Raw genomic sequence first — 27,774 nt, forward strand, 5'->3', positions numbered from 1 at the left:
GATAATAACCCATCGACTACTAACGTAATTATATCCTTTATGTAAAAAGAAATTCGATCTTGAGAGCGTGCTGTTTTCATAAGGCAATGTCAATGAATCTCTCCATTTTAGTTAACAATCGTCATGCATTGTGATTACTATGAATAAAAATCGTGGGTCTATTTTTGTAACGTGTTATTAATGTTTATTAATGAATTATTTTCAAATGTAGTATTTTTTTAAAACTAGTTTGATAGGAAAGTCTGCACAGCTATACCAACGAGATTTTTTCATCTGAGAGCAGTGTGCTCGGGGTAAGGCATGATCAGTCACCGTCCGTTATCTCGTCCGTTAATCATTTTCTTCAAACAACATCTCCAGAAATTGCTTGGTGGAAACTGATGAATCTTGGCTTTGATGTTTCTTAGAATGTCTTGTTCCATTTGTTCAAACGGGTCTGCTTGGTTTGTATTTATGGACCAGTTTCAAACGACATCTCCGTCTAAACTGCTGTTCCGAATTTTAAATAATTTTACACAAACTTGTCATGAGTACCCCTCTGTCAAGATTTGGCAATGATTTTGATTCATTTAAAACATGACTACCAAGGGTTAGGATCACCTTTCCGTATATTTGGCCATTCGAGCTGTAAACTGTAACATGACGTCAAAACCTGTACTGTGGACTGCCTCGGCAGTACCTAATCTTGGATGCATCGCTACATGCTGAAGTTCTAAACTGATATTAAGAACAGAAGTAATGTTGTTTAGACTGTCCACATCAAAGCATAAAGTCATATACATTACTACCGCAAGACTGTTGTCATTAACAAACTGTGTGAAGAAGCTCGGGGCACTGCTAGACTCTGATATGAATCTGAGACGACAGCACAACTAGCACGAACATATCACATCAGACGGTATTTAACCAGAGATACCAACAAATCAAATAAATCAAACACAATCTTACAAGCTTACGATAGTTCTTCCCAATATTTTTAAATAAATTGTTCACCTCGTCATTATAAACCTCCCTTATTTTCTAATGCCCGGTTCAGAACATTTGATCATACATGTACTTGGGGCATTGTCAGCATTCAATCTGATAAGAAGTCGGACTCACTTCAGTATTTCCTCCATATCATTTTTGAAGAAAATAGCTTACTTTGGGACTTTAAACATTCGGCTTTCACCCAACAAAGTAGGGCTATTTAGAATGTGATTTTTTGTGATACATTCTTGCCAGAAATGTAACCAGTATTATTGATAAATGATTGCAAACATTAGGTCCTGTCAAAAAATTAACCACTAATCCCATATCAAAATACATGAACAATGAACATGCAAATCTAAGTCTTGAAACAAATGAATCACGCTTTCTCACAAGTAAATCAATCTTGACTGTCAAATTATATTTGATTATGTCCATGTAATATTCAGACTTTGTGTACCTAGGCAATATCGTCTTCTAGATATATATTTATAGTTTTTGAAATGTAAACAAACCTCATAAATTATCAGGAGTTATCTATCAAACTTATTTCGGGTGTTAGGAAGGTTCGGACGCACCTTCATCATTACATGAACACTTCCACCATGCTCAAAATGTCTGGTTAACATTGAAAGATATATTTCGCCTATTCACAAAACTGTGTAATACCCGCACAAGGAATTAATGTAACAACAACTAAAACAGAACACAGGAAGATTTAGTAATAGGAAAAAAGTTAACAAGGGCACGCAGGCCCGTTAGAAGAGGGGCTAGTGGGGTCCGTGAGCATAGCCCTCTGTCATAACATTTTCACTACACCCGGTATCACACGTTTTAAAAAATTATGCATATCTAAGGTGCAATCAATATAACATTAATATATAGATGTCTCGAAAATACACAGGGGGACTTTTTGTGGAGGTTACCGATGATTCTGTTACAAAATAAATTGTGGTTGACAAGAGTCTTTGGGCTACCCAAGGAAAATACTGAGGATAATTTTAAGGCTAATTTCCCAAAAGAAATGTTGGGCAAAATTAGGTATTTTCTGAAAAGGATATGAAGGGACAGAAGGGATATTTTTTCTTCACATTCATATGAATTGTGAATCCGTCGTTAATATCAGTCATTCGTTAAGCTTCTTTGGCAATGAGGCTAGGAACCTAAATGAGCCGTGCCATGGGAAAACCAACATAGTGGGTATGCGACCAGCATGGATCCAGACCAGCCTGCGCATCCGCGCAGTCTGGTCAGGATCCATGCTGTTCGCTAATAGTTTCTCCAATTCCAATAGGCTTTAAAAGCGAACAGCATGGAGCCTGACCAGACTTCGCGGATGCGCAGGCTGGTCTGGATCCATGCTGGTCGCATACCCACTATGTTGGTTTTCTCATGGCACGGCTCAAATGTTTTTTCCTGAAAATATGCCTTACACACGCGAAATCTCCATGAAGCATTTTGTAGGTCTTCAGACCATATTACATAATGGGAAAGATTGCTTTTGCGTCAAAAGCATTAAACCAAAATGAACAAAACTAGTTATAGGGCACAGTTAGCATGGATGGGGATTTCCCGGTCATACCCCGAAAAAAATGTTATATTTCAACCATACATATGGATTATTTGGACATAAAATGTAAGCATTACTAGCTGTGATATATGCGCAGATCAAATTGAAATGTATTAACTACATGTACTAGTATTGGGAATGGAAGCACAGGGCGGGAGGGGCTTTGAATATCTTCCTTGAGAAAGGTCAGGATTCTGCACAACAATTTTTGTATTATCAGCTATTTTTGACACAAAATTACAATGTATCACCAAACGTAGTTGTAATAAATTTTGAAAAGGTATATACTACTAGTACGAAGAATGAAGACGCACGAAGGGATCGGGATTCGGGATCTTCCCTGAGAAACCCGAAATTATACAGAACTAATGCTGGATTTTAGAGCTTATTCAGACTAAACAAATGTATAAACAAGACTATCCGTGAAAGATTTTCTAGTTAGTTTGAAAAGTATTGACTGGAAGTAAGGGAATAGGAATTGAAGCGGAGCTCTGAACAACCTGCAAGACACATGGTACAATATTTAGATATTTTAGAGACTCAAATGTTAACAAAACTTAATGTCAGAAATGTTCTGATAAGGCTGAAAAGTTACTACTGGTAAGGAGAATGGAGACGTAGGTAGGGTCGAGCTTTAGGGTTCTCCTGAGAATCATTGAAATTTAACGATACGAACTGTATTAAAGCCGTCTCAGAGACTCAACTGCAAGCGTATCTTTTTGAAACATGTATGCACATCATACATATTCAAAAGTTCACACTTATCAGTAAAAATCAAATGGTGCATATATGTTTGTGAAAGCGTGTCACTGTGAACTCTGTTACCAGACAATTGTTTGTTGGACCGAAAGAGAGCAAACCACAACAACTAACGAAGTTCTGAGAGCAAAAGAAAAGTTTCATTCTTATGTGAACGCTTGAAAACAAAATAAAGAACCAATAGGAATATTCGCGCTCAGAGAATGTAGCGTTCCCGAAACAAAACTCCACACCATTGTATGCACGAATATGTTAACTATATGCATTTACACAAAAACATACGATGCCTTACGATGCCGTATACAGATCATGCCTTGTGATGCCGTATACAGATCATGCCTTAACGATGTCGTCTACAGCGCATGCCTTAACGATGCCGTCTACAGATCATGCCTTACGATGCCGTCTACAGATCATGCATTACCGATGTCGTCTACAGCGCATGCCTTAACGATGCCGTCTACAGATCATGCCTTAACGATGCCGTCTACAGCTCATGCCTTAACGATGCCGTCTACAGATCACGCCTTAACGATGCCGTCTACAGATCATGCCTTAACAATGTCGTCTCAGATCATGCCTTAGGATGCCGTCTATAGATCATGCCTTACGATGCCGTCTATAGATCATGCCTTACGATGCCGTCTACAGATCATGCCTTACGATGCCGTCTACAGATCATGCCTTACGATGCCGTATACAGATCATGCCTTACGATGCCGTCCACAGATCATGCCTTACCGATGTCGTCTACAGCGCATGCCTTAACGATGCCGTCTACAGATCATGCCTTAACGATGCCGTCTACAGATTACGCCTTAACGATGCCGTCTACAGATCATGCCTTAACAATGTCGTCTCAGATCATGCCTTACGATGCCGTCTATAGATCATGCCTTACGATGCCGTCTACAGATCATGCCTTACAATGCCGTCTACAGATCATGCCTTACAATGCCGTCTACAGATCATGCCTTACGATTCCGTCAACAGATCATGCCTTAACGATGCCGTCTACAGATCATGCCTTACGATTCCGTCAACAGATCATGACTTAACGATGCCGTCTACAGTTCATGCCTTAACGGTGCCCTCTACAGATCATGCCTTAACGATACCGTCTACAGATCGTACCTTAACGACGCCGTCTGCAGATTATGCCTTACGATGCCGTCTACAGATCATGACTTAACGATGTCGTCTCAGATCGTGCCTTACGAAGCCGTCTACAAATCATGCCTTACGATGCCGTCTACAGATCATGCCTTACGATACCGTCTACAGATCATGCCTTACGATGCCGTCTACAGATCATGCCTTAACGATGTCGTCTACAGACCATGCCTGTGCGATGCAGACGACCTGGTTCGTTTTCCTATAAAACTGTGACGATATTATGCAAAACAGTATGTCACAATTATTACGTGATAGCGTTAAACGTCATATCGGCTCACTGGAAAAGAAAACCACATGAAACGGGTAAATATTTGGTGGATGTCGTAAAGATAGAGATAATGTTCCTTGATAACATTTTGAATCGAAATAATATCGATCTCAAACAGTGACTTTCTCTTGAATAAAGCATTGTCGGTCAGATGCGCATGTCACGAGGGCTGCATATTTCCTTCACATCTCATCTCCAAAGAATGATTTTATTCAATGACAAATCACTGTTTTAGATATAGCATTTCCTTATTCTAACACAATCTGATTTTTCCCCTATTTAATAATGAAGATTGAAAATATGAGTTATTATGCAATGTTCAACGTCACTGTTTTATTTACCTCATATTTATGACGTCATAGTGTCAAGCACTATGTAACGGTGCGTTGAAAATGAACACGAAACAAAACAAGCAAATATTTGGTAGATGTCGTCATGTATGTAGCAATGATCCTCGGTACCGTGTTGGAACTAAAATAAATAATCTCAAACAGTGTTTTTCTCATTCATTTTTATCGTTCAGATGTGTATTAGTATATTACACGGGCTGCGCGCTCGTGATATCATTCCATCGCATCAAAACTCGAAACAATAACATAAAAGACATCACATTGTTTGTGATGATAATGCCACCCTTTCAGTGTTTAAGATCGGAATACCTTTCACCGAGTGACTTGAATGTCCAGTCTTATTTTAATCTTACATGTAAATCAAACTATTCCTTTAAATCATACCCCCCCCCCCCCCCCCCCCCCCCCGCACAACATCTCTCGTATTGGGCAACGTCAAACGCAACATCATAATGTCAAAAATGGTGAAATAATTTTTTGAGATGATTTTTAATACAGTGAAATGCCAATTTTATGACTTTTAGTATTTATATATGTCTATCTTATTTAGCGTACATTTTTGAAAGAATTTCCGATTAAAAGTAATTAATATTCTTCCGTGTTCAGTAACAGTGAAAATTATAAAATGTAAAGTCCAGTATTTGAAACAGTGAAAATTTCAAATTTAATTCACCGAAATATTTCAATAAATTACTGAATACATAACAAAGGTAGCAGTATAAGATAAGCTTTTAAATTATTTTTAGGGTCCATTTTTGTTTCAAAATTTTAAGCAGAAACGTGTGACCCGGCCTAACTCAGACAGTGTCTGGCGAGAAATACATGTCAAATTTTCTACAATTTGGTATAGGTGGCTATGTGGAACACGTATTTTCGCATTATGACCTAAATATGACTTTTCAACATGTTCTGCTAAATGTAAGAGTTAAAGCAACTCGCCTACAGTTTGGGTGAAATTTTAAAACATGTTCTTTTCCACCTGGAGCAATGATATTTCTATCTTCTTCCCAGGTTTGGCATAAATATATACAACATGAGAGAAAATAAGTTTTAGTTATTGGCACAGAAGCAGGAAAAATGCTGATTTCCTCCATTATTTCAAAAGCTCTGCAACGCTTTCTTGCAAAATTCACATGTCAGTCAGTTTGCAACACTGATCATTTTCAAAGAGCCCACGTCACGGACTTTTTGAGAGAGAGAAAAAAATCGTCTAAAACGTGTGAACTACTCTCTTTAAGTTACTGAGTTCAAAAGGGGGAACGGTAAGACAGTCCAAATAACGAACCACCGATTTCTAAAATATTAGAGGTGTATGTGTATAAGGTCAAAAGAAATTCGATCTTAAAAGCGTGCTGTTTTAATTGAGCACTGTAAATAAATCCTCCCATTTTAAGTAACAATTATGCATTATGATTTCTATAAATAAAATATCGTGGTTCTATTCGTGTGTTATTTTTATTACTGAATTAGTTTAAAAGTATTTCATTTGTAATGAAATTTGAATAGATAGTCTGTACAATTAGACCAACATTAAAATGTTATGAGTTTCTTAATTTTCAGCTCATCTCAGCACAAGGTGCTCGGACCATTCATCGTCCGCCGCCAGCCCGTCCTCCGTCCGTTAATCATTTCCTTCAAACAAGATCTCCAGAAGCCGCTCGCTGGAAACTGATGGAACTTGGCTTTGATGTTTCTTGGATTTTCCTGTTCCATTTTGTTCAAACGGTTCTGCTTGGCGTTCCACATAACGGCCATCAGAGCTAAAAAAAAATACAATCTTCAGACGACATCTTCTTTTGAACCGCTGGTCCGTTCTTTAAATAGTTTCACTAAAATGTTCCATCGGTGACCCTCTACCAAGAGTTGACAAAGATTTTGATTTTAAAACATAGTCACCAGGGGATATGGTAATCTTTCCCTATATTTGGTCATTCTAGCCTATAAAAGCTGTAATATGAAGCGATTACCCGTATTGAGGGCTGCCTCGGGGATACCTTCTCTTGGATGCGTCACTACAAGCTGAAGTTCTAATACCTTGATAATTGGTATTCCTAGCACCATATTGGACAATTTATTCCAAAACATGGCGAAGCTGCTCGTATTATACCTAGTTTGACCCCATAGTCATAGGAAATACTAGAGGTATATACGTCGGTCAGGTTCGTAAGATCAAAAGACACTGTGTCATTAGTTGTGCCAAAGACCCGAATCGTGATGTATGGCAACTGGAGGTTGTTATGCACTGCTTCAGACTATGGAACAAAATTATAGATGCCGATTCACTAAGTGCCTGTACAAAACAGACCGAATAATCCATTTTAAGTGTACTTCTTGTTTAAATATTTAAGTTATTATATTAATACAGTTATTATTACATTTGTTATTGTTTGTATTGTCTTCAATGTTTACTGTTGCACTGAATATATAACAAGAGCTGCCTAATGACAGCGCGCTCCACTATTTGAAGCCCTTTTACCTAATACTAGCTTACAGCTAAAAGTTTCAGCATCATTTTCTAAGTTGAAAAAGGGGCATACATTTGCTTAAAATGTAAGCCAGAGTAATGAAACTTGCCAAGTAATGCATCCCTGGATGCTAAAGACGTGTAGAGAACAGAATATAAAAACATCTGGTCAAGTAACTCCTGAGAAACATGCTTACATGCAAAACTTTAAGCAAAATTTCTAGGATAAAAAGGGGCATAAAGTTATGTTATGTAACTTGTCCCATGAGGTCAACTTATGATACCAAATATATGCATGAAGTTTGAAAGCATTTGGCAATATCGTGTCTGAGAAAACCTTACATCGCAGAACTTTAACCTGAACTTTAATGAGACGGACGCGGACGCTGACGAAAGAGTGATTAAAAAAGATCTACTGTTTGGAAAATTCAAATAGTCCAGCTAAAAAGTAATATGTAAATGTGGTATAAATATATATATGAATATCATATATGAATCACATGATCGTTTTCTTCTGAAAAGGAAAGAAAGAAAGAAAAATAAAACAGCCATGTTTTCAATTTATAAAGTAATTTAGAGCATTGCACGCTCATGCTATTTTTGAAACGTTTGTCATAAGTAGTTTGGCATTACGACCCCCTTAAACACGATTTATTGATTTATATCAAGCGTAAACATAATTTTCCAAAATTCGTGACCAATTCTGAAAGGGCTTTTATATTAAGAACATGCCCGCCATTCTATACATGACATGCCCGTAACTTTGATAGTACACAAATATTTGAAGTGTAACCCGATATATATCATAGAAAACCGCATCACGATTTCCGCGGGACTGTCGGGTATATAAGCCGTACTGCAGACCGATGTCCAGCAGAATATACCCGGACTGTTTATTTAAAAAAGGAGGATAAAAAAGTAAGTTTGTTTAAAATATTGCGACTCTTAAGATTTTGTTATTAATAAATCAACATTAAACTTTATAGACTTAATTGAATTGTCAATGATACAAAATGGTATATGTAATATTAAAATGCAGAAAAGATGAAATCTTTTTAAACAATTTTGCATAAATTTTATTGTAAACGTACTCTTCATCCGTATTATTATTTGTTTATTTTTTTTGCTAATGAATGAAATTCTGTGTTTATGCATGAGATATAATCTGTGTCACAAATTAAGAACAAGATGCAATAGTTCCGCGCTGAGCTCCGTTTTTTTGGTATTTCATGTTATAAATATTTAGCCTTTAGTCATTATTCGTTCCCGTGTTCCGTATAGAATAATTTAGATTAAGAACGTTTCCGAACCAGGTTCGAGTCCGTCGGCTGCACATTTCTACCCTGTGACAGTGAGATTAAAATTTGTTACAAATATGAATAAGCGTCGAATATAAAATAAAGCTACATGCTCTTGAAAATGTAAATATAATCTCAAACCTTTTGATATATATTCCAAATTTATCCAAAGCAAACAAATATCCTCTATTCATTTAATACTTTCATTCTTATAAAGATTTTTTTTTCATCGTACTAACCTATCATTGTCATTTATCCATGATTTTCGAGATAAAAATGTGGAATATACCTAGTAATTTTACGGCGAAAAATAAACAATTGTTTTTCACTTTTGAGAAAAATGAGTATTCAAAATATGGTTTCAGCATTGGATGTTTATGCCAATTGTGAAAATATGATGCATCTGGTGTTCAATATTTGAATATTAGCCTACACTGAAACAAATAATGGCGTATATATGAGCAATACATTTGAAATAATGATGAAATTTGTAGAAAAAGATCCTAAGCAATACGTTTGAAATAATGATGAAATTTGTAGAAAAAAAATCCGTGACAAGGTTTTCCATATATTTTTCATCAGCTACGACACAGGTTACCGTAATTTCATTTGATTAAAGTCTGACAGCATACACTGCGAAGTTATACCAAATATATTTTCCTGAAATTAAGTTCTACAGTGAATAGATAAGCTATATTGAAAATATTGAAAATCCGTACAATGTATACATAATATCATTATATTGGCACGGCATCAAAGTCATGTTTTTTGACATGTGGAAAGTATTTTCATCTGTTGGTAAAAGTTGGGTGTAATAATAAATTTCATGCTGGACCCATGTAAAAGGAAATAAAAAGTAAAAACAAATGATTGAGTTCTAAGTAGAAATTTTAGCCATGCAATATGTAGAACATTACGAAAATCTCTACTGCAACAGTCGCGGGGTACATATAAATATTGGGCATTTAGTTGAAAGTTTTATATCACTCTCATAATGCATCTGTTTAAACACTAACTGATATTGTTTAATATTATATACCCTTCTCAAATGCGCTTATTTGACTGGTCGAAAGAGGTGCACATGCGGGTCCGCAAAAAGCGATATTGACCCGCAAAAGTGATAATCACTCTTGTGATATCACTTTTTCTTATATGTATGAAATATGGGCAAGTCAAATGAGTGCATTTGAGAAGTGCATATAACATAACAATAATAGACTTATGTTTCGGTCAATATGTGTTTTTACGGACCTTTAAAAATGATATTGACCGAGGACGGACAGCGTCACAAACACATATTGAACGGAAAATAAATCAATATCTGTATAATATATTATAAGATTTGCTGTTTTAAAATATCATATTATGATATATAACAGGAAGCATGTACCATATCGTATGCTTCTTAAAGTGAAAATGTTGTTTTATATGAATTTCTGTGTTTGATACTATACAAAACCTCAAACGACCAAAGACTGTTATAGTAGGGGATCACAACCTATAAGCATATTCTTAGTTTTCATATATATCTATAGACGTATTTCAAGATATATTTTTGCCTTTGTTTCTTTTTTTCTTCACTTTTCAGTAGTATAACTAATACCATATCTTGCAATTTCAGGCAGGAAAATGAGAGTAACTCTATTATTTTTAACCATGTGTGTTGTAATCGCGGTGGCTTTAGCCAGGCCACGTAATGGGGAACGACGCCAGGACACAAACGATCAAAGAAGAGGCAGGATAGGTGGAAGAGGAAGAAATATGCAGTCGAATGGAGACGGGAACATGCATAGAAGTGAAGACAGCAGCAGAAGCAGCGATACCGATGACAGCGATAGCTCTCAGGAAGGCCAAGACCAAGGTCACGATCAAAGTAGACGACGTCAAGGTCAATATAGAGGAGGCCACGGTCAAGGTCGAGGAGGTCAAAGACAGGGTATTTATAAATAAATAATATTATAGTTTCCCTTTCAGGTGTGAATGTGGTGGATTCAACTCCACCACAGTCATAATCATATCGCATCAAATGACTCTTGCCTGTTTTTGCATATCAGCGTACTTTAATAGGAGCGTTTTAAGTAAGTTTCAAGCTTTCTTAATGATCTTACAAAAATGAAATATAAAACGCCTATTTGCTCGTGACTTAGCAGCACCGATGTTTATAATCTTAAGGATTAACTTGTGGTTACATTTGCAAGTTGTACTTACTACAATTATTCTCAAAAGCTTCAAAAAAGACTATACTGCGGAGAACATCTAATTACTCACTTACGTAAACTTCTTATAGCGTTAGAAAGCCGTAGGACCGAGAGGTGACCACAAGTTTGTCCTCCACCCCCCCTTAGAAGTAGTTGTTAAAGGAGAAACACCTATTTTAGTTAGTAAATAACAGTAAATTTTAGTTAATATTATTTCAATGTTATAAAGAGATGGCATTTCTTGCTTACTAACAAATTTTTGGAACAAATGGTAAAGTTAGACGGGTCTATAGAAAATTCTTTCCCATTCTATTTTTAGAAGAAAGTGGTGACGAATTACCCAAAAGTGACAGACCTGGAATACCAACTGAAGCAACGCTTACTGATAGAAACAGGTCATCTCCAAGAACACCTGCTGAAACAGACAGACCAAGAACACCTGCTGAAACAGACAGACCAAGAACACCTGCTGAAACAAACAGACCAACTACAAGAACATCTGCTGGTACAAACAGGCCAACTTCTAGAGCGCAGCCAACCGAGGAAGCACCATAGAAAGGCCTCCACTGAAAAAGCACTTGCTGTTTGAACCAACTAAAAAATAAACATTTGAACATATTTCAAATAAACTATGTATAATAGAAAGTAATTTTGTTGCACCTATTTCCATGAAGAAAAATACAATTTTAACTAATAATTTGGAATTTTCATCCATAGTGTTTCAAGTAATTTGCGCATGTTACATACAGAAAATACTAAGATGTTGTTTTGTTATCTGAAAGTCAATGAAACTATTTACAATCAACTTACTCTTTGTTAAATATTATTAGATACTTATGCTATCTTAAAATACAGCTATCTTTAAATACTAGTCTCACATGACTTTGTTTTGTTCATTGAGTCACACTGACAAAATGCACGTCACATGACGACGTTCCGGCGGTGTTCGTATTCTGTTAAAGTGGCATTATGCGCATCTTACTGCACATAGTGTGCTTTTGATGAATGTTTTATAAAAGGAATTTTCGATTGCTCTGCATTTAAATGTGTTAAATGAACGATAATGCCGCATAAGTATTTGAAGTTGATGCTTTAGAAATAAAGAAATCGGACTAATAAAATGATAGTTCTTTTCTTCAATCTTCTACACAGTGATCTCCCTTACCTATAGGTAGAGATTTCTGTAGCTGAAGGGAAGCAACTCCAGCAACTCCTGCGTGCAGTTTGACTATTCTTAAAAAGACTGCCCCAGTCAAAATAAGAAAAGTCATATTCGGAAACCTATTATTTCGTACTGGTAACAGGAAAAGTTTGGTATATTGGGTTTAAAGCTATAATTTCCCCCAACCTTTCTACACACACATCTCTTTCAGCTGGATGTTTACTTGAAAAATGCGCATTTTTCCATTTTAATAGAATACTCTATACAAACTAAATGGTAACAGTAATTCACACTAAAAGTAGGTGTTACACATGAAGATACTATATTTGGAATGAAGAAACTCAACATTTAGATCTATTGCATACGTAATTATGTGTTATAGAACACAGTAACTGCTCTAAATGTTACTCTCTTCTGCACACTGAAATTTAACATTAAAGAGTATATGGATTAGAAATGCTTGACAATCTACAATAGTGTGTAGGTTGCCTTCGTATAATTTAAAGTAGAAGAAAGTATGCTATAATCATTATCATGTTAAAGGGATTTAATCTGGCGACAATGTTCCATCAGACAACTGGCAGCATCTTTTAGGTCCATGACCACCCCGAAACTAAGATAGTATATCCTTATATCCATATCCAGTTATATTCTGTGAAATAAAATCGAAGATATTGACCGCAAATTAAGTTGTATGCAAGAGCTTTCCATACGCATTAGACAGTCCTCTCGACTACCTGAAAGAAATTTTCAATAAAAATGACGCTGAAACATTATTTAGCCGAAACATCCTTAATTAAATGTTATTATAGCAATATTAACAAGTTGCATGTGAATCTTTAACCAAATATTCAGAGTAAAAAGGCCATTATTTGAAAAAAAAAATCCGATGATTTTTTTGTTGGGTTTAGGCCTAACGTCACACCGACATAATTATAGGTCATATGGCGACTTTCCAGCTTTTGGTTGTGGAAGAAGACCCCAGGCGCTCCTCTGTGCATTATTTCGTTACGGGCAGCGACCTGAGTAGAACCACCGATCTTCTGTAAGCCAGCTGGATAACTTCCTTAAATGAAAAATTCAACGCCCTAAATGAGACCCGAACCCACATTTGTGAGGTGCAAATGATTCAAAATCAACGACTTTAACCACTCGGCCATGGAGGCTCCCCCAATAAAGAGTCGTCTAACTTGGTTTTGTATGTATGTTTGATGATTCGGGTACCTTGTGTGAAGTTTAATTTATATATATGTTGGTGTTACTGAGATACGGCTTGATAGGTGCATGCAAAACATTAACCAAAGTTTAAAAGTGAGACAAGTCAGATATACCAAAATAACTCATACAAGAGTTATCTAAGTTCTGTAAGAAGGTTTGATGACTAGGACTAGATGACTTGTGTTTACACGATTGATTCTGTCTTTGCGACCAGTGTAGATCATGATCAGCCTGCACATCCGTGCAGGCTGATCATGATCTGCACTGTTCGCCATTCAGTCAGTATCTTTTTGGTACCCCTTTTAACAGTTTCAATACAATGTAACAATACATGTAGGTGTCACTAAGATGCAGCTTGATAGCTGCACGCAAAATGTAAATCAAAGTTTCCAAGTTGAAAAAGCTAAGTAATTAGACTAAATTTAACTATGACTTATTTACCTTAACTACTTCAGTAGGTCTTTTTACTGAGAAGCCTTGAAGTTTCAATCTAATGAACTGTAACAAAATATGTCCTTGCATGAAAAACCTTAACCAAAATGTTTTGCCGATGCAAATGGTGACGCCCGGGTGAGTAGAAAAGTATTCTTGTTAAGAAGAAGAGACACATCTAAAATTTTGCGAGACAATTTTATATTTCTTTCACAGCGAACGCACATTTTATTCTATCATATCACGTGTCATTTAGATCCCTTAAGAAATTAAAGTCAGGAAACTGTCAATTTTGACACATCTTCTGTGCAAGCATGGTTGTGGTGACAGACAAATAGTAAGCTTTCTGGAGACAGCGGTCCTATCTGACTGCATGGTTATCAGATTTGACCTAGATGTAATAGTGATCAACTTTCTGTACATGTCTGGTTTAGTTCCATGACAAATGATTCAAGTTATTGTGCTCAATTTTGACTTATTCAAGGGCTTTAACACGTGAAATAGCGACCAAACTGGCTGAGTATCAACTTTATAATATTTTTCATAGTAATACGCCTTCTGTATAAATTGGGTTTGGTCAAAAATGTAATTATCCTGTCCATTAAAGTTGAAAACAGAATACGTCGCATTTATTTATAACATGACGTTTATGGGACAATGAATAGTTAACTGAATTTTAACCTAGTAAAACAGAAAACCTTTTATATTGCTCGAAAAATATCAAAACAGTCTCATCCATTCTCCCCTCACGATTAATGATAACCTGGGGTTCACAGACATCTGTGTTTCATTTTCTTGAACGACAGTGGACCCAGTGGTAACACTATCTGACTACGAAACCAAGAGTTGTCAGTTCGATTCCCTGCAACTCCGATTCCCCGCTACTCAAACTATAATAACTAGCGTTTGGCTTAGTGTGTGGATCTTTAACACTTGGCACGTTAAAGAGCAATTGAAGACTATTGAACTGGAGCATCTTCAGTATATTGCACTATTCTCCCACTAGAATTACCAATAATCATTCTGGAGGTGTCGCTAATAATGGGTTACAGCGACTGTAAATAATCTTAAATAAAAACAAGCATTTCTTCAACAAAAGACTTTGACCTTGGATTAGGAGCCCCGGGTCATCTATTCTGTATACAATATTGTCCAGGTAACTGACTAATGCTAACTTCATGAAAGCAGTTTAGATAATATGGAGCAAACACAAAGCTAAGTACTTGACCTTTGACCTCCACGTATGGTGTTGACCTTTGACCTTATGACCCAAGTTGGGTATTCATCATATTGTCTTGGTAAGGTAGATAATTTCTGCTGTTTTATAAAATCTCTTCCTGTGGAGTAGACACAAACTTAAAGTTTGTCCTTGTGATCGGGGTCATACCCTCTGCACCTGGTTTTGACATGGCTAATATTTTTCCTGATGTTCAGTCTATGAAATCTTCCTAATAGTTGAAATGTCAAAAAGTGGACATAAAATAAAGCTGTTGGACCCATGAAAACCAGGTGTGACCTCTAACCTAGTGACTTTAGTAGTGTGTTCTTCACATTGTCTAGATGAAGTATAATAATTGCTAGTTTTAAGACAAAATTTCTCAGTGGTTTAAACGATATGCAGCAGATACAAATTAAGGACAGAAAGACAGGCATGCATGTGTGACTCCAATATGGAGTTCGATAGTATCATATAGTATTATATTTGACAAACTGAGATATCGGATTGATTGTGCCTACATCGTATTTGACTGATATTGAAAATCGGAGAGGTGGTACCTCATTATTTAGGAACCTACAAAAATGCTCTCCGTAAATTCTGAGTGGGGCAAATGCATCCGATTGCCTCACTGTAATTACGGGACTGGATTGATTAATTTAGTTTACCTTACTTTAGTTAAGGAATCTATATATCATATTCTTTTAAAGCAGTAACACACCGATCTTTCGCTGATAAAAAACATTTTCATCAAGAAGTGAACAAAGATATTCTTGCAAAAAAGTCATTTCGACACAACATGTAATGGTTAGTGAACTACAACTGTTATTGTTATGTAAGCAATATTTCATGGTTCATAGGGAATCTGGCAATGAATCGAAGATACTCAGTTTCTGAGGTATTACTAAATTTGAAATGGTGCTGAAACTTGTTGTTGTACTAATATCATGGACTTAACCAAGTGGATCAGCATCGTTCATGAGTGGGAAATAAATGTTTCTTTTATAATGCAGTTTTGACAGTAATATTCACTGGAAAGTAATTTTATAAATATTTAGTCAAGAAATTTAATTAATAATATTAGAAAATATATGAAATATTAGATGATCGCTACTTCCGAGGTAGTACATGTCGCAATAAAAGAACGTCAACAAAGGTGTCATCATATTTTTTGTATTTTTACAAGCGTTGTATCGAATATAAAAAATCGGAGAATGGTGGGCGATGCAAATTTGATTTAACTTTACACAGACCTTAAAGTTCACTTATTTATTCTTGATTTGTGATCGTGGCGGTGTTAACCAGCAAATTGATTTAGCTGTGAACTGGGCTGTTTCGTCATGAAAGCACTTTCATTGTCATAAATTTGCATTTTAACTGATATCAAAAAGCAAACCCTGTAGGTGGGAGATAGCTGTAAGGTAAACAATGCATTTGGAAATAACATTTCTATCCAAAATATGTTCGCGAGTAGAAATATTCGAATTTATTTGTGTGAGAGACAGCTCTGTCGCGAAGGATATAGTCATGTCGCCAAAGGAGATAGCTCCGTGTTACATTTACAGTTTCGAACAGAGTTGATTGTAACAGGGTAGTAATGTCCAGTTACGAGATACAGATCAGTTATCACATTTTTTGTATCTTTACAACATGTGTGTAATACATCTTGCTGTATTTTCCTATATTTATTTTGCTCGCATTGGATTTAGTGCCGTTTTAACCAGTACTTCTAGATTCAGCACCAGTACTACCATCCGGAAGTAACTATAAGTCATTGCGTCATAGACGGAAGTAAAATGATTTCATACACACTATCAAATAGAAAGGGAGAATATACGCCTCAACCGGAGATCGAATTCAAAGTCCACGATCACTAGATCTGCACATACTATTGAGTTAAGCGGGGTATATTTTCTTAGAATGTACATGTGCAACTTTTTCGCTAAAATAGATAAATTCAGTTAGAGAAAAGTACTTCTTGAAATAAGCTTGTGAAAAGCAATAGACGCGTGCGTTTACAGGGTTACCCGTTCCTTTTTAAGACGTCAACTTTAGAGGCAATGACTCTGAAACTTGTTAACATTAGTATAACACTTGTAAATCAAATAAAAATATGACAAGGAAGTTCTCACGTCATTTTTCAGCCACGGAAGTTGATTGAGCACGGTTTGGCAATGAAAATGATCAAATCCACGACATTGGGAGAAAGAGCGTAGTTCCCGGCGTGCGCAGACGTTTTCCTCGTGACAAACAACGACTGTATTAAAAAGAAAATATTACTGTTTTGATGCTAATACGATCACAGGTACTAGAGCGGTTGGAAATTTAGCCGCCGTGTTAACTGTCCGTCGTGATACAATTCTTTCACATTTGATCTCAAAACAACGAATGTATACAATGACAAATCATGTTTAAGATATAGCATTTCCTAATTCTAACACGACTTGACCTTTTTCCTATCTGATAAGGAAGATTGAAAGTTTGAGTTATTATGCTTGTTACCTCACAATTATTACGTCACAATTATTAAGCCACAGAGCCAAGCATCATGTAGCGGTGCATTGAAACTAATACAACACAAAGCAAGCAACTATTTGGTAGATGTCGTCAAGAATTAGTAGGCCTAATGATCCTCGGTACTGTGTTGGAGCTAAAATAGATAATTACAAACGGTGATAATCTCTTTCGAAAATCATTCATTTTTATCGTTCAGATATGTATTATCATTTCACTCGGAACCCCGTCGAATCTGAACTTCTAACAATAACTTGATTAAACTACAGTTCACTGTTTGATAAATCACTTATTTATAAAGAAAAAAAGACAGAAAGAATAATCCGGATAACTATAAACAATGCATTTTAATACAAGTACACATTATTCTACTCCGATATCGAATTTAATACTCAGTAGATCCAAGTTAAATAGAATCTACAAATAGAGAACATTAAAATTGTTTCAGCGCAAGATCGAAATATCAGATGCAAAATTTAAAATCCGGGGTTATTCCGATCTTGCATGCAAGCAAATTTTTCTTTAAATAGCTTTTACCACCAAATCATACCCCCGCATAATATCTCTCGTCAACCACAACATCATGATATCATAACTTTAATCATGGAAAAAAAATCTTTGAGATGTTTAGACTTCTTTTACATTTTAATACAGTGAACCGTACTTTATATACGCCTATCTTTATAAGTGTCTTTAACGTTAAGCTGTAGTTCAGTAACAGCGAAAATACAGAGAAAACTTCAAATGAGCCGTGCCATGGGAAAACCAACATAGTGGGTTTGCGACCAGCATGGATCCAGACCAGCCTGCGCATCCGCGCAGTCTGGTCAGGATCCATGCTGTTCGCTTTTAAAGCCTATTGAAATTGGAGAAACTGTTAGCGAACAGCATGGATCCTGACCAGACTGCGCGGATGCGCAGGCTGGTCTGGATCCATGCTGGTCGCAAACCCACTATGTTCGTTTTCTCATGGCGCGGCTCAAATATATTTAAATACACTGCCGAAACACATAAAAACGCAGTGTTATCTAGTATTTAACTTAGAAATGACACTAAACAGGTTTTTTTTCTACATTTTGAGCTGATAGGTGTGAACTGTGTGACCATAACTCAGCCCAGAACCGTGGGAGAGATACATGGGCAACTGGGACCATAGGCACCATTCTACAATTTGGTAAAGATGAATATGTGAACTACTATTTTCACACTATGTCCTTAAATATGTCTTTTTTGACAAAGTCACATGCTCTACAAAATGTTAAGGTTAAAGCTACTCGCTAACAAGTTGGGTGAAATTTTAAAATCATGTCCATTAAGTTTTTGGAAAGAATACATATATACGGCATTGAAAAATAGTAAAGTAAGTGCAAGTAAGTGTTAGCTGTTGGTGCAAAAAGCGGGGGAAATTGCTGATTTTGTTAATTATATCAAACGCGTTGCTTCTGTAAAATATTTTTATTTATATATTAGCATACCTTGCAAAGTTCATATATCAATCAGTTTGTACTACTGATCACTTTCACAGTACGACGTATCGTGGATTTTTGAGAGCAAAACAAATGTTAAAATATTTGAACAATTTTCTTTAAGCTACTAGTCCAAAAACGGGAACGATAACGAACTACTGAAATCTAAAGTAATAAAGGTGTATGTGTATAAGGACAAAAGAAATTCGATCCTTAAACCGTGCAGATTAAATCGAGCATTGTCAATACCTACCTCACCTAACTTTAAAATTTTAAATCACGATTATGCATTATCATAGTTACTATTAATAGAAGTCGTGGTTCTATTTTTGTATCCGGGTTATTTGTATAACAGTAACTGCACGTATGATATTTTAATGAGTCCGATTAGATAGTATGCACAATAAGATCAACATTTTGGACTGTTTAAAGTTCCTTCTTTATCAGCTCATATGAGCGCAAAGTGCTCGGAATGAGCTTTTGTGATCACCGTCCGTCTGAACCATGATTTCTTTTCCTTTAAATAACATCTCTTGAAACCGCTTGGTGGAAACTGATGAAACTTGGCCAGGATGTTTCTTGGATTGTCTTTTTCCATCTGTTCAAATGGTTTAGCTAACATAAAAAATCTTCAAATGACATCTCCTCCTAAACTGTACATACGTTGGTCCGATTAATAAATAATTTCACTCTAGTGTTACGTTGGTGACCTTTTTGTACTAAGATTTGTCAATGTTTAAAAACATGGCCAGGGTCACTTTTCCCTACTTTTGGTCATTCTATCCAACTGAAGCAGTAGCATGAAGTGTTTGCCTGTATTGAAGTTTGTCTTGGCGGCACTGTCTCATGGATGCATCGCTCTATGCCGGTATTTATAATTCGCATCTAAGCATTATTTGAGATACATTACTAAGGAATCGGTGATTGTTGGCGTTAACAGACTGTGAGAAGAATTTCCGGGCACTACTATGCTCTCATTTGAATCTGAAAAGACAGCTCAACTCTGTGTTTATGACTTCTGCGGACAGGCCACATCAGACGGGATTTAAACCAGGGATGCCTGTAAATCCCTTGAGAAAAGCCTGGTTACCCCATGATTAGACTACTGTAATGTGTTGTTTAAGCAAAATAATATATCCCAAACAGATTTTTTGTTGATGAATAAAACTTTTGTTTGGAGTTAAGATCCGAAGAAATCATAAGTTATATCTGGGGGCGCATTCCGAGTGATATAATGATACGCATTTCAACGTCAAGTGAAAATCAATGTTTGAATAACGATATCCGTCAATGTGTTGTTTAAGAAATAATATATCCAAAACAGTGATTTGCCGTTGGAAAAAATATTGTTTTGAGTTTAAATTCGCACCCCCTCCCCCCCCGCCCCCACGTGATAGAATAGTACGCATCTGAACGACAAGCAATGATTTCATACAAGAGCAAATCACTATTTGAGACATATGTTTTCTATTATAACACGTTACCAAGGCTTATTTTGTACATCCGTGATGACATGTTTATTTTCCAGCGCGCCGCTGTCACGTTTAACGCTAAGACGTAATAATTGTGATTTACAAACACTGGACTGTTGCATAATAACATTCCAGTTTTCAGTTTTCTTTGTTTAATAGGAAAACAAATCAAATAGTGTTAGAATGAATAGGAAAATAGATCTAGTTGTAATGATATAAGTGGTATTCCTAGCACCATATTGGATAGCATTTTCGAAAACATTGCAGCAGCTCGGCTAGAGGAAATACTGTTTAGGAACATAAGATCGAAAGACTTTGTGTTTTTAGTAATTCCAAAGAGTCAAACCGTGACGTATGGCAACTAAACTGGGGGTTTTATACACCGCTTCAGACTATGAAATATCGCAAAATCAAAATTATAGACTACTTTTAAAGCATGTTAAATCCTATTTCACAAACTGATATAATAATCTTTTGTGGATATAGCAGTGTACTTCAAGTTACTAAATTAATATAACTGTTTTTACATTATTGTTTTCAATCGCAGTGAAGACAAGGAAAAAGTGCTATATAAATGTGGTATAAAAAGAAAAACATATGAGCCGTGCCATGGGAAAACCAACATAGTGGGTGTGCGAGCAGCATGGATCCAGACCAGCCTGCGCATCCGCGCAGTCTGGTCAGGATCCATGCTGTTCGCTAACAGTTTCTCCAATTCCAATAGGCTTTAAAAGCGAACAGCATGGAGCCTGACCAGACTGCGCGGATGCGCAGGCTGGTCTGGATCCATGCTGGTCGCACACCCACTATGTTGGTTTTCACATGGCACGGCTCATATTTTGATCATTTTCTTACAAAAAAAGCAGCCAAGTTTTTTTTCTGTTATATTAAGTAAATTTAGATCATTTCACGCTCAAATTACTTTAGGAACGTTTTTTTTAGGCATTATGACCTCTTAAACACGATTTATTGATCTATATCAAGCGTAAACATAATTTTCAAAAATTCGTGACGAAGTCTGAAAAGGCTTCAGTTACATTGAAAAACATGTACATGACTTTGATTGTACAAATATCCGAAGTACACCCGATATATCTGTCATACAAAACCGAATCACGATTTTTCGCGGGACTGATGGGTATATAAGCCGTACTGAGGACGGCTGTCCAGCAGAATATACCCGGACTGTTTCTTTTACTAGAAAGGAGGATAAAAAAGTAAGTTTGTTTAAAATATTGCGATTTTTAAGATTTTGTTATTAATAAATCAAATATTAAACTTTATAGACTTAATTGAATTGTCAATAATACAGAATGGTATGTGAAGTATTAAAATGCAGAAAAGATGAAATCATTTTTAAACAATTTTGCATAAATTTTATTGTATACGTGCTCTTCATTCGTATTATTATTACTTTTTTTGCTAATTAATGAAATTCTGTGTTTACGCAGTGAGATATAATCTGTGTCACAAAAATGAACAAGATGCAATAGTTCCGCGCTGAACTCAAGCTATTTTTTTTTTGTTTTTTTTTTTTTTAAGATTGATGAATATTGTAGTCATTTTCTATAACCCGTGCTGAGATTAATATGTGTTACATATGTGAAAAGCATAACATATAAGATAATACTACAAGCTCTTGAGAATGTAAAAATAATCCCAGATCCGTTGAGATATATTCCATATTCACTCAAAACAAACAAATATCCTATATTATTTTTTTCATTTAATAGTTTTATTCTTATAACTATTTTTTACAATATTTTCACCATACTAACCTAGCATTGTCATTAATCCATGATTTTCAGAGGTCAAAAAATAAAATAAAATAAAATAAAATAAAATAAAATAAATAAAGTGGAATATATCTAGTAATTTTACGGGGGAAAATAAACAATTGTTTTTCCCTTTTGAGAAAAAATGAGTATTCAAAATGTGGTTTCAGCATTGGAAAGGCATGGAATGAAAGCGAGTTATCGCGGGAAATGTTTATGCCACTTGTGAAAATATGCTGTATCTGGTGTTCAAGATTTGAATATCAGCCTACACTGAAACAAATAAATGCTGTATATAAAAGCAATACGTTTGAAATAATGATGAAAATTGTAGAAAAAAATCCGTGACAAGGTTTTCCATATATTTTTCATCAGCTACAACACAGATTACCGTAATTTCATTTGATTAAAAGCTGACAGCATACACTGCGAAGTTATATCAAATAAGTTTTCCTGAAACTTAGTTCCAATGTTATAGATAAACTATCTTGAAAATATTGGAGATCAGTACAATATGTACATAATATTGGTACAGCATCAAAGTCGTGTTTTGTTTTTTTAATGTGGCAAGTAGTTTCATCTGTCGGTAAAAGTTGGGTGTAAAGAAAAATTTCATGCTGGACCCATGTAAAAGGAAATAAAAAGTAAAAACAAATGATTGAGTTCTAAGTAGACTTTTTAGCCCGTAAACACAGATGCAATATGTAGAATATTACGGAAATCTCTTCTGCAACAGTCGCGTGGTACATATAAATATTGGGAATTTAGTTGAAATTTTATATCAGTCTCATAATGCAACCAGTTGATATTGTTTAAATATATTATAAGATTTGCTGGTTTAAAATTATCATATAATGATATATATCAGAAAGCATGTACCATAAAGCAACTGTCGTTTCGTATGCTTCGTAAAGTCAAATTGTCGTTTAATATGAATTTCTGTGTTTGAAAATATAAAAACCCTAAAACGGTCAAAGATATTTGTCTCGTATGCTTCTTAAAGTCAAATTGTCGTTTTATATGAATTTCTGTGTTTGATAATATAAAAAACCCTAAAACGACCAGAGATATTGGTATAGTTGGGGATCAGAACTTACAAACATATTTTTAGTTTTCATATATATCTATAGGCGTATTTTAAGATGTATTTTTGTCTTTGTTTCTTTTTCCTTCACTTTTCAATTCTATAACTAATACCATATCTTGTCATTGCAGACAGGAAAATGAGAGGTACTCTTCTATTTCTGACCATGTGTGTTGTAATCGCGGTGGCTTTAGCCAGGCCACGTGAAGAGGGACGAAACCAGGACAGGCCAGGTGAAAGAGGAGGCGTGCAGCCGCGAGGAGACAGAAACAGAGTCGGAGACAATAGCGAAAGCAGCGATACCAAAAGTGGCGAAAGCATTAATGAAGATCGAGGCGGTAGAGGAGGCGAAAGTCAAGGCAGACAAGACCAAGATCAGGATAGACAAAACAGACTAAACAGCGGTCAAAATAGACAAAACAATGGTCAAGATAGACAAAACAACGGTCAAGATAGACAAAACAGACTAAACAACGGTCAAGATAGACAAAACAACGGTCAAGATGGACAAAACAGCGGTCAAAATAGACAAAACAACGGTCAAGATAGACAAAACAACGGTCAAAATAGACAAAACCACGGTCAAAATAGAGGAGGCCAAGGGCAGGGTAACTTTTAAACAAATGATATTATAATTTCCCTTTCAGGTGTGAATGTTATGGATTCGAAATCCACCGTAGTCATAATCATATCGCATCAAGTGACTCTTATGTTTGTTTTTACATCTAAGCGTATTATATGTTTCGGGGCGATTGCTGTCTTCTTATAAAACACTTATTTGCTACTGACTTAGAGATACTGATATGCATCATTTCATAGATTATTCATGGCGTTAGTTTGTAAGTTGTACTTATTTATATATTTATATATAGAATAACTACAATTATTTTCAAAAGCGTAAAAAAGATTACACAGAGGAAGATCTCTAATTACTTTGTTAAACTTTTTATAGTGTTAAAAAGCCGTAGGTGACCACACGTTTACCCCCATCCCCTCAAAAGACGAAGTGGTTAAAGGCGAAAAGCCTGTTTTTATTTGTAAATAATTGTAAATTTTAGTTGGTTCTGTTTCAGTGTTATAAAGTGATAGCGTTTTTTTTGCTTACCAACTCATTTTCGGAACAAATGGCCAAGTTAGACGGGTTGCGCCCATCCTTCAACTTTGAAAACGACCTTACGCCTATGGAAAATTCTTTTCCATTCTATTTTCAGAGAGAGGTGGTGAAGAATTACCCAAGACAGACAGACCTGAAAGACCAACTGAAGCAACGTCTACTGATAGAAACAGGTCATCTCCAAGAACACCTGCTCCAAGAACACCTGCTGAAACAGACAGACCAACTACAAGAACACCTGCTGGTACAAACAGGCCAACTTCTAGAGCGCAACCAACCGAGGAAGCTCCTGCAGATAGAATATAGAAAGACCTCCACTGAGATAGCACCTGCTGTTTGAGCCGACGTGGATTCTCTTATTAAATAATAAACATTTGAACATATTTCAAATAAACTAAGTATAATAATAAGAAGTAATTTTATTGCAGCTATTTCCATTTTAACTAATAATTTGGAAATTTCATCCATAGTGTTTCAAGTAATTTGCGTATGTTACATACAGAAAATATTCAGATGTTGTTTTGTTATTTGAAAGTCAGTGAGACTATTTACAATCAACTTACTCTTTGTTGAATATTATTAGATACTTATGCTATCTTAAAATACAGCTATCTTTAAATATCAGTCTCACATGTCTTTGTTTTGTTTATTGAGTCACACTGACAAAAAGCACGTCACATGACGACGTTCCGGCCGTTGTTCGTATTCTATTAAGTTAGAATACACTATGTAAACTAAATGGTAACAGTAATTCACACTAAAACGATGTAATACACATGAAGATACTATATTTGAAATGAAGGAACTCAACATATACATCTGTTGCCTATCACATATATAATTATTTGTTATAGAATACAGTAATTGCTCCAAATGTTACTCTCTTCTGTATGCTGCTGCTGAGATAATATTAGGTTATTTAACATTGTTCTGTACAATACGTAGATATATTTGGACGAGTACCCAGCTGAGAAAACCATATTGGACGAGCCGCTAGTCCAAATATATCTCGTATTGTACAGTACAATGTTAAATAACCTTTTTATTCTATATCTATTTTATCTTACTATAATAATAGTTTAAATTAAAAATGTTTCAATGAATACTGTATTCCTGCCTTTTCTAGTTTTTCCCAGCTTGGTATGAGTGCAAATATATATAAATATTTATACAGAACAATGTTAGACCTTAAATAACCTTTTTATTCTATATTTATTTCACTTCATAAGTCATATCCTTAGTTCATTGAATGTTGTTTTTTCTGCGTATCATCATTAAAAAAAGTATATGGTGCAACCTCCCTACAACAGCCATTTGGCGCAAATTGGGTGGCAATAATACTTGGCTGAGATATTATGCCCACAAACATTGTCAGCAAGTTTGGGGAAGAGCGGATAAAAGCTATTCGACTTAAAAGAGCAGACGAGGCTGAATTCCCCGTTTTTCGAGTAATTCAAGGACTATAATCAAAGAGTGCCTGGTACAATTTGGCTGGTTATCGAAACTGGCCGAGATGTAATGCCTACAAACATTGTCAGCAAGTTTGGTGAAGATCCGACGAAAACTGAATTATAAAGCAGACATGATTTGGATGCTGACCGCCCGTCAGCAGCACATCCATAATCTTCTCCATTTTGTTTCTTAACCGTTAAATAAAAACTGCTGAGTAGCTATTCAGACTGTCAGGGCTGAAACCAATTTCTAGGTTTCGTCCGGAACGGCTTCTTTTAGTGACTTTTCAAATATTCCAACATCTGATGATCCTTTTTACAGTATATTTAAGTTTTTGATTATTAACGAACGTTTTTATATCTAAACCAAATGATAAAATAGGTATAGAATAATATAGAATAACATATGGATTAGAAATGCCGGACAATCTACAATAGTGTGAAGGTTGCCTTCGTATAATTTAAAGTAGCGGAAAGTATGTAATGATCTTTATCATGTTAAAGGGAAGTAATCTAGCGACAATGCTCCAACAGACAATGGCAGCATCTTTAAGCTCCATGACCACCCCGAAACTAAGGTAGTATATCCTTATATCCATATCTGGTATACAGGAAGTGTCTATGCATAAGACAATACTCTCGATTACCTGAAAGAAATTATCAATGATAATGACACCAAAACATTATTTAGCGTCACACCGACACAGGCAAAGGTCATATGTCGACTTTTTCACTTTTGATGGCGGAAGAAGACCCCAGGCAATCCTCCATGCATTATTTCATCACGGGCAAGCACTGGGGTAGAACCGTCGACCTTCCGTAAGCCAGCTAAATGGCTTCCTCACATAAAAACTTCACACTCCAAGTGTGGTTCGAACCCACATCGGTGAAGTGCAAGTGATTCAAAGTCAACCTTAACCACTCTGCCATGTTTGATGAATAGGGTACCTTGTGTGAAGTTTCATTTAAATATATGTTGGTGTTACTGAGATACAGTTTGATAGTTGCATGCAAAAATTAATCAAGTTTTGAAAGTAAAAAGATTGTCAAATATACCAAAATAATTCAAACAAGAGTCTTTTAAAGTTCTGTAAGTAGGATTCTAGTCATCCTTGTCTTAAGTTTCAATACAAAGTAACATTACATATAGGTGTCAATGAGATACAGCTTGATAACTGCATGCAAAATGTAATCAATGTTTCCAAGTCGAAAAAGCTAAGTGATTGCACTAAATTCAGCTAAGACTTATTTACCTTAATTACATCAGTAGGCTTTATACTGAGAAACCTTGTGTGAAGTTTCAGTCTAATGAATGGTTACAGAGATATGTCCTTGCATGCAAAGCCTTAACCATTGATGTATTGCCGATGCCGATAGTGACGCCTGGGTGAGTAGAATAGAATTCACTCTTGTTTGAAAAGTCGAACTACAAATGTGAAGAAGGGGAGACAACGTTTTGTTTCTCTCATATGTTAGGCATCATTTAGATCTCTACAAAAATTTGTAAAGTCCGGAAACTGTCAGTTTTGCAATTTGACCCAGCTTTTGTACAAGATGGGCCAAGACCACAAAACAATTAGGCTACTCATTTAGTGGGATGTCAATATTCACAATTTTAATTAATGCAAGCGGCGGTGGATGGACGGATTTTCTGGAGACAGTGGTTCTATCTGACTGCAAGTCACTGCATGGTTATCAAATTGACCTAGATGTGATAGTGATACACCTTCTATACATGTTTGGTTTAGTTCCAGGACACAAGATCCGAGTTATTGTGCAGACACTGTCTGACTTATTCAAGGGCCATAACAAGTGAAA

The 27,774-nt window shown here is 35.8% G+C and overlaps 1 protein-coding gene across 2 annotated transcripts; it reads left to right on the top strand.

Annotated features, from left to right (window-relative positions):
• The first annotated feature begins 8,317 nt into the window (after nt 1-8,317).
• Nucleotides 8,318-25,129, top strand: LOC123532436 (uncharacterized). 2 transcript variants are annotated; one of them, XM_053517142.1, is made up of 4 exons: nt 8,318-8,474; nt 10,476-10,790; nt 11,375-11,574; nt 24,740-25,129. In XM_053517142.1, the coding sequence occupies exons 2-4, from the start codon at nt 10,484-10,486 to the stop codon at nt 24,809-24,811; spliced, it is 579 nt and encodes a 192-aa protein (XP_053373117.1). In that variant the 5' UTR covers nt 8,318-8,474; nt 10,476-10,483; the 3' UTR covers nt 24,812-25,129. The 2 variants fall into 2 exon arrangements, with proteins under 2 accessions (XP_053373117.1, XP_053373116.1); XM_053517141.1 differs by having other exon boundaries at nt 8,319-8,474; nt 11,372-11,574.
• Nucleotides 25,130-27,774: the final 2,645 nt, after the last annotated feature.

Source organism: Mercenaria mercenaria, chromosome 11 (genome assembly GCF_021730395.1).
Source record: "Mercenaria mercenaria strain notata chromosome 11, MADL_Memer_1, whole genome shotgun sequence".
Lineage (NCBI taxonomy): Eukaryota > Metazoa > Mollusca > Bivalvia > Venerida > Veneridae > Mercenaria > Mercenaria mercenaria.